The sequence below is a fragment of the Megalobrama amblycephala genome, linkage group LG15, assembly GCF_018812025.1.
Source record: "Megalobrama amblycephala isolate DHTTF-2021 linkage group LG15, ASM1881202v1, whole genome shotgun sequence".
Classification (NCBI taxonomy): domain Eukaryota; kingdom Metazoa; phylum Chordata; class Actinopteri; order Cypriniformes; family Xenocyprididae; genus Megalobrama; species Megalobrama amblycephala.
Window position 1 is genome coordinate 6319885 of NC_063058.1, and position 8307 is coordinate 6328191.

General features: G+C 34.0%; 1 protein-coding gene across 1 annotated transcript in view; it reads left to right on the plus strand.

The window, feature by feature from the left end:
- Positions 1-8305, plus strand: part of lrrk2 (leucine-rich repeat kinase 2) — a 50823-nt gene extending 42518 nt beyond the window's left edge. Inside the window, 7 exon segments of the mRNA XM_048158276.1 lie at positions 297-487; positions 576-648; positions 2435-2625; positions 4298-4450; positions 5189-5412; positions 6016-6096; positions 6393-8305. Of these exon segments, the coding sequence (XP_048014233.1) occupies positions 297-487; positions 576-648; positions 2435-2625; positions 4298-4450; positions 5189-5412; positions 6016-6096; positions 6393-6514 (1035 nt within the window). The 3' untranslated portion in view covers positions 6515-8305.
- The last annotated feature ends 2 nt before the right edge of the window (positions 8306-8307 follow it).

The following is an 8307-nucleotide window of genomic DNA, read 5'->3' on the forward strand; positions in this document are numbered from 1 at the left end:
AATTTGCTCACCATCATGTCATTCCAAACCTATATGACTTTAATCTTCTGCAGAACATAAAAGATATTTTGTTCGTATCCAAACAGTTTTGGCTTTGTATGGGATTTTTTTGTCCATACAATGGAAGTCAATGGAAACCGAAACTGTTGGGTTACATAAAATTCTTTAAAATATCTTAAAAAGAAAGTCATACTGGTTTTATATGGCATGAGGGTGGTAACATGTTGATAGAATTTTTATTTTGGGGTGATCAATCATTTAACAGTGAAGTTAACTGTGTTCCCACCCTCTTTTAGGAGATTGACAGCAGTCCTGTCCTCTGCATGGTGATCATCAGAGCTCCAGGGTCATGCAATGACTGGTTAGTTGCTGGTACACAGTCGGGTTCACTCATCATCATGGACACGATAAACGCAGAGGTTCTGCACTGTCTGAAGAGTGTGAATGACTCTGTGACGTCACTGTACTTTCACACTGACCAGCAAAGGTGATTACATCTAAATTTCTGGATATGAAGTGACATGGCTGCTTGGATGATGTACCTTAAATGAGAGAATGATGTTTCAATTTTTCAGATGCTTAAAGAATTACCTTTTGGTCGGGACAGCAAACGGGACACTAGTTGTTTATGAAGATTCAGTCTTGAAGGTATTTATCATTTATTATTTGTTATTTCAATATGTACGGTATAATACAGTCGTACAGATATAAAGGAGAACCATCTGAGAAAGCCTTCTTTAATTGATGGTTAATTATAAAATATAATTGTTTAGCACTATTGCATACATTACCATTCAGAAGTAATTTTTTTAAAAGAAATTAATACTTTTATTTAGCAAAGATGCATTAAACTGATGAAAAGTGACAGCTGTCAGGGTTCTGTTTTATTCATATGCTCAGGTTACTTGTGTATCCTTTCAGTGTAGCATTCGTTTACCCTTTCCTTGGTAACTTATTAGTTAAGGATTCTGTTCAGCCATTTCCTGTTATTTCCCTCATTTACTCTGTGCATAAATGCTCTCTGTTTTGTTCAGTTCTTTGTCGATTATTGTCAGCGTTAGTTGAGTTTAATGTTCGTTGCTATTTTCTGAGTATTCGAGTTTCCTGTTAAAGGATTAGTTCACTTTCAAATTAAAATTTCCTGATAATTTACTCACATCCATGTCATCCAAGATGTTCATGTCTTTCTTTCTTCAGTCGAAAAGAAATTTTGATGAAAACATTCCAGGATTTTTCTCCATATAGTGGACTTCAATGGACCCCAAACGGTCAAAATTAGTTTCATTGCAGCTTCAAAGCATTCTACGCAATCCCAGACGAGAAATAAAGGTCTTATCCAGAGAAACCATTGTTCATTTTCTAAAAAAACATTAACATTTTACACATTTTAACCATAAATGCTCATCTTGAACTAGCTTTCTTCTTCTTCTCTATTAGAATTCCAGCAGTGTAGACACTGCTAAGTGTATTAAGTGTAATATGCTTGTGCAAGTATATAACAATTAGTTCAATCTTTGACCTGTGGAGGGCAGTAATAAACTTAGCAGTGTCTACACTGCCGGAATTCTAATAAAGAAGAAGAAAAAAAGAGCTAGTTTAAGATGAGCATTTATAGTTAAAACGTATATAATTAAATTTTTTTTTTTTTAGAAAATGGCCGATGGTTTCGCTAGATAAGACCCTTATTCCTCGTCTGGTATCGTTTAAAGCTCTTTGAAGCTGCACTGAAATTGTAATTTTGACCTTCAACCGTTTGGAGGCCATTGAAGTCCACTATATGGAGAATAATCCTGGAATGTTCTCATCAAAAACCTTCATTTCTTTTTGACTGAAGAAAGAAAGACATGGGGGTGAGTAAATTATCAGGAAAATTTAATTTGAAAGTGAACTAATCCTTTAAAGATTTTTGTGAGATTTCCTGCTTCAAGCTTCTTTGGAGAATATAAACATGACAACATTAAAGACATTTATAATATTACAAAAGATTTCTATCTCAATTAAATGTTTTTTTTTTTTTTTTTTCTTTAAATAAAATACTTTTTTTTTTACAATTTTTTTTTTTTTTTTTATTCATCAAGAATCCTAAAAAAATGTCCACAAAAATATGAAGCATCACAACTTTTTTCAACATTTATAATAATAACATAAGTTTCATGAACAGCAAATTTCAGCAGATTTATTAGCAGATTACTGAAGGATCATGTGACACCGAACACTGGAGTAATGATGCTGAACATTTAGTTTGCCATCACAGGAATAAATTATATTTTAAAAAAATCAAATAATAAACAGTTATTTTAATTGTAATAATATTTCATAATATTACTGTTTTTGTTGCATTTTTGATCAAATAAATGCAACGTTGATGAGTATAAGAAACCCCAAAACAGCACTTTTTCAGGTGTCTGACATATGGTACATTTTATGACTGTAGGTAAAGAATGGTGGTCCAGTGAAAACACTGCAAGTTGGTGATGTGAACACTCCGCTGATGTGTATCGGCCCATCCAATCACCCTCAGGAGCGCAAAACGCTGTGGGCGGCCTGTGGCACCAGGGTGATCTTGTTCTCAGTGGAATACAACATCTATAGAAGCATAGACACCAAACCCAAACAGCTCCTCCCGTAAGTACCCCCAAACCTGCTGAAAACAAGCACAACTACACCTGTGAATGTAACACAATGAGCAGTAGGTTCAGTTTTTCTTCTTGTAAAAAAAAAAAAAAAAAACAGCTTAAACTTACCTTTTCTGCTCAAGGTATATATACTGTATACAGTACACTACATGGCTAAAGGTATGTGGACACCCAAATTCCAAACTCAGAACCTTGACTCTGACACTGTGTCTACACTGGATGCGACAGCTTGAGGACACAGTTAAAGTGAACGTTCCAAATCCAGTTGTCCTGTTGTCAGAAGTAGCGCAAGCTCATGGAGTATATCAGAAATAGAACAGGGTATGCGTCACACTGCCTCCAGTGTAGATAGCATCACTGATTATAATAGCTTCAAATTACTTTTCACTAGTTGTGTCAGTAGCGTCCAATGAAGACATGGTATGGGAGTCCGGTTCACAGCTTGATGAATCTACAAAATTAGCACTGGCAGGAATGACAGTTAGAGCTGCTTATCTCATGCCCAAAGAGGAAATGTCATGTTTAATGTTTAGGTACAGTGCGATTGTGTACAATGAGAATAGTAAGGGGCCTAACACAGAACCCTGAGGCACTCCCAGTTGGTTAGCTGATGGGAATTGGCCCTTTTGGTAAGACTCATGCAAGCAAAATGTAGTTATTGTGATATCTAGATTATAGACAGATCATAGACAGTAGCTAAATGTCAAAGGCAGCAGACAAGTTTAGTAAGATTAGGACAGATAAATTGGATTTGCCTAAACGTGACATAAAACACAACTGGTTTCTGGTCGGTTAAAGGATTAGTTCACTTTCAAATGAAAATTTCCTGATAATTTACTCACCCCCATGTCATCCAAGATGTCCATGTCCTTCTTTCTTCAGTCGAAAAGAAATTAAGGTTTTTGATGAAAACATTCCAGGATTTTTCTCCATATAGTGGACTTCACTGGAGCCCAAACAGTTAAAGGTCAAAATTACAGTTTCAGTGCAGCTTCAAAGGGCTTTAAACGATACCAGACAAAGAATAAGGGTCTTATCTAGAGAAACCATTGCTCAAAAAAAAAAAAATTGAAAAATTATATACATTTTAACCATAAATGCTCATCTTGAGCTAGCTCTCTTCTTCTTCTTCTCTATTAGAATTCCAGCAGTGTAGACACTGCTAAGTGTATTACTGCCCTCCACAGGTCAAAGTTTGAACTAATTGTTATATACTTGCACAAGCATATTGTATATGACAATTTAGTTCAAACCTTGACCTGTGGAGGGCAGTAATACACTTAGCAGCGTCTACACTGCTGGAATTCAAATAGAGAAGAAGAAGAGAGCTAGTTCAAGATGAGCATTTATGGTTAAAACGTATAAAATTTTAATTTTTTTATAGAAAATGAGCGATGATTTCTCTAGATAAGACCCTTATTTCTCGTCTGGGATTAGGGAGAATGCTTTGAAGCTGCACTGAAGTCCACTATATGGAGAAAAATCCTGGAATATTTTCATCAAAAACCTTAATTTCTTTTCGACTGAAGAAAGAAAGACATGGACATCTTGGATGACATGGGGGTGAGTAAATTATCAGGAAATTTTAATTTGAAAGTGAACTAATCCTTTAAACAGCCCCTTCCATGGAATTTCTTGGTGATGTTGTTCTGTTTTTTTAGGAAGCAGGGTCGAGTCAGCAGTGATGCTTGTATATCACGGTTAGTGGTGGACAAACACGTGTATGTGAGTAAAACAAGAAGCCACACTGTGGAGGTCTGGGATAAGAAGACTGAGAGAATGGTGAACCTCATCGACTGCACGCAATTACTTGGGTGAAGTGGCACACACAATCATATAAGCCATTTGCACACTTTTGACTCCTTTTACACCTGCTATTAAAGGGTTAGTTCACCCAAAAATGAAAATAATGTCATTTATTACTCACCCTCATGTCGTTCTATACCTGTAGGACCTTCATTCATCTTTGGAACACAAATTAAGATTAAGATTTTTGATGAAATCTGATGGCTCAGTGAGGCCTCTATTGAGAGCAAAGCCATTGAAACTTCAATTGAAACTGATTTTATCAAAAATATCTTAATTTGTGTTCCGATGATGAACAAAGATCTTACGGGTGTAGAACGACATGAGGGTGAGTAATAAATGGCATTATTTTCATTTTTGGGTGAACTAACTCTTTAATATCCGTTTCAGTGAATCTGATCACAAGTAATTAGAACTGCAATACAAGTTGTAGTGTAATCTATTGTGTAATCTAATGTAATCTGGTACATCTCGGGATCCTGGTGCAACTTAGACTAGTTGTGAGATGAAAATGTAAATGTATTTTTGAAGGAACAGTTTCCCAACTTTTTGTACTTTGAATGTTTTCATGAAATTAGAGCCTCTTCCATCAAAATCCAAGGGGACGCATTTGAGACATATCAATAGCTAGCATTAACAGCAATGTGCCTTGGTTGGCCACTTGTGAACAGATCACCTCTGACAGATGTTAATAGTAGGTTGAAATTAACTTCCTAAACCTTACAATTTGTATATGTCCACAACAGTTTAAGTTCCACCAAAATGTCCAAAGCCCAGGATGAGGACCAGCATAGACAAATGGTGCCATCTTTGGCGATTGTAAAAGCTCTGTTGGTCCAGCACAGTGGTACTCTGTGGATTGGGACCAAAACAGGACACATCTTGTTGGTGGACATCTCCAGCTGCCAGCTACTGCAGACCTTCAGCCCTCACTGCGACTCTATACGCTGCATGGGCTCTGCAGTGCTTGGTACACTTTCTGTTTCCTGTCTATCCAGTTACATAGAAATTGTCATAGCACCTCACTAGTTGGTAAATAATTTGGCATCCCTTGTGAAAAAGAAGTGTACTTGTGATGTACTTCAAATAATTTGTATTCATTTTTCCCTCAAATATATATATATTTTTTTAAATTGCAGACATAATAATATTAATGAAATAAAAGGCCACTTAAGTATACTTAAAAGAGAGTCCACTTTCAAAGACAATAGAAGTAATTATGAAATTATCACATATAAAAAAGTTCTGCAGATGTCAACAAAGCACACTAAAGTTCAGCTAATCACACTTAATATAAACTCTATACATTTTAATTTAATTGCAATTAACAAGCGATTTAGTGTCAGAAAACTTTACATTCATTTAACACTTAAGTACATTATTGTAAAAGATTTCATTTCTGTAATAATTACTCATCTTTTAAAAAAAGTGTGCTAAATTGTACTTCTTTTTCACAAGGAATACAGTTTAATATATAGTTTAAAGTGTTTTGTGGGTTTTGTTTGTTTTAAATTGAGCTACAATTGTTTTAACAGAATTAATGTCATACATACTAGTTTATGTTCTTGTGCAGAGACCCTAAACCGAAAGAATGTTGTTCTGGTATTGGGTAGACGGCAACGCATGCCACAAGACCAAATCAAAATGCAATTAGGTAAGAACATTTTAATAACTCCTTCAAAATAAGGACTTCTTTTTTTAATTATTATTTAATTTTCATTATTTTAATTGTCTGAGGAATAAAATTTGTTTAATTAATAGATTTTTCTCTCTGAAGTCCATAATTTTAATACTAAATTGTGTGGCAAAAACACTCTGACCCTTAGAATCTTAGAATTCTTATATCAAGATCTTATTACATTAAAAGATCAAGGACATTTTGCTTCCATATTATTTCAGATGATTACATGATGATAACCTGTTGATGTTTACTGTGTTTGATGGCCTTAGCTGAGGATTCAGTGCTGACGGTGTGGAGTAGTTCACTTCCTCTTGAGGTCAGAGATCTGATCAGACACTGTGAGCTGCGAGACAAAATCACCAGCAAAATGAGAGAAACACTCCATAACTGAACACCCTCTCTGCGCATTGTCATCATTTCCTCTCATGCTCAGCTGAGACACATGTAACGTTACTGTTTATGACTTTTTAAAGTGCAGTCACTTAAAGGGTTAGTTCACCCAAAAATGAAAATGATGTCATTTATTACTCACGCTCATGTCATTCAATTGAAATGACTGGGTTTCACCTGCGAAATTCCGCCGAGCAACGGTGATTGCTACTTTGCTGTTATGAAAAGGGACCCGTGTGGAAAATCCATTTATCATGAAAGGTTATTTTTTTGCAGTCCAGGGAAACATTTATTTTTGTTACATCTCATATGTAGCTGTGCATGGATTTATTTGGATTATGGAAACTGATATACAGCCTAAATGAAGTGGCAAGCACTTCAGTTAGCTTTATTATTTCATAGTATTTATTTATTCATGAAGTCAGAAGAACAGAGGAGACAGCCATACTTTATCAAAAATATCTCTAGTACCCCTTACACAAATGCATTGTGTGTTTTTGGCATTGTCTAGCACCACTGTTATAAAAAAGACTTAACCCTCTGGTGTCATTTTTCACTGAACAATTTTAGGTTTTTATTTTTTTTTAGTTTTTTTTTTTTTTAGAATTTTTATGGTACGAAACTTGGTAAAGGTTTTGAAACTTGCTATGTGAACACACACAGAGAGAGATACACAGAAAATCATGGGCATGATTTGAAAAGGTTAAATGGCCCTTAAAAAATAGTCACAATTATACTCCACATGGTCAAAAATGAGCACATTGGAAATGGATGGAAACGAATTTCATGAGGAAACATTTGGTATTGCGCCCAAATAAAATCTTACTGAAAGCTAATTTTTTGAGATATCAACCTCAAATTTGGAACGCAACTTGTTTAGATTTATGGATTTGATTTTCTCACAGTTTTAGAATAAAACATGTTTTGGAAAATATATATTTCATATAAAACTTGAAAATAGTATTTTTGTTCAGTTTTCATAACAAGTGTGTTCTCATAACAAGTGAAATCTGTGCTCCAAAGCATATATGACAGTTTAAGTTGGAACTGTAATTTTCAGGTCTATGCTCAAAAATGGTAGTAAATGGATTATAACTACAGCATAAATATAATTTAGTACCATAAAATCCTCTAAAAATATTAAAAATATTAATAAAATAAAAAACGATTAATAAAATAATATTAAATAAGAAACATTATCAAACTAAAATATAGTACATTCATTTCATTGAAATTTGTTTCATTCTTGACCATTTTTGACCACACCAGAGGGTTAATTGCCTAAACTTTTTGAAGGAAATCTCACATTAATGTTAATAATGAAATATAAATTAAAATAATTTAAATTCCAGAATTGCCAATGAAGTAATTTATTAAATCTCTGATCATTTTAACTCATGCATGTTTAATTGTTTTCAAATTAAATTATGATGTAAATTTAGAAGGATAATTCATTGCAAAATCCTGAGCAATCCACTTAAAGCTATTCTAGTTACACTACACACTTTCTTTGACTTTTTATGAATTATAATTACGTTAGTTTTAATGACAGAAATAAGCTAGTGATTAAAGTTTTTAGTTTAATAACTTCATAAAGTTAAGCACAACAAAATGTAACTGGACAATAAGCCATAGATGAAGAATGAAGATTTTTGTTTTTTTGTTACAAATATGACCTTTCACTGTTTTTTCCCCCCAGATTTGTGGGAATGCATTGTTATTGATCATTTCTGTTTGTATGTAGCATGCCAAGTATGTTTTTAATAAAGTTTTGTCATTTTGTATGATGACACT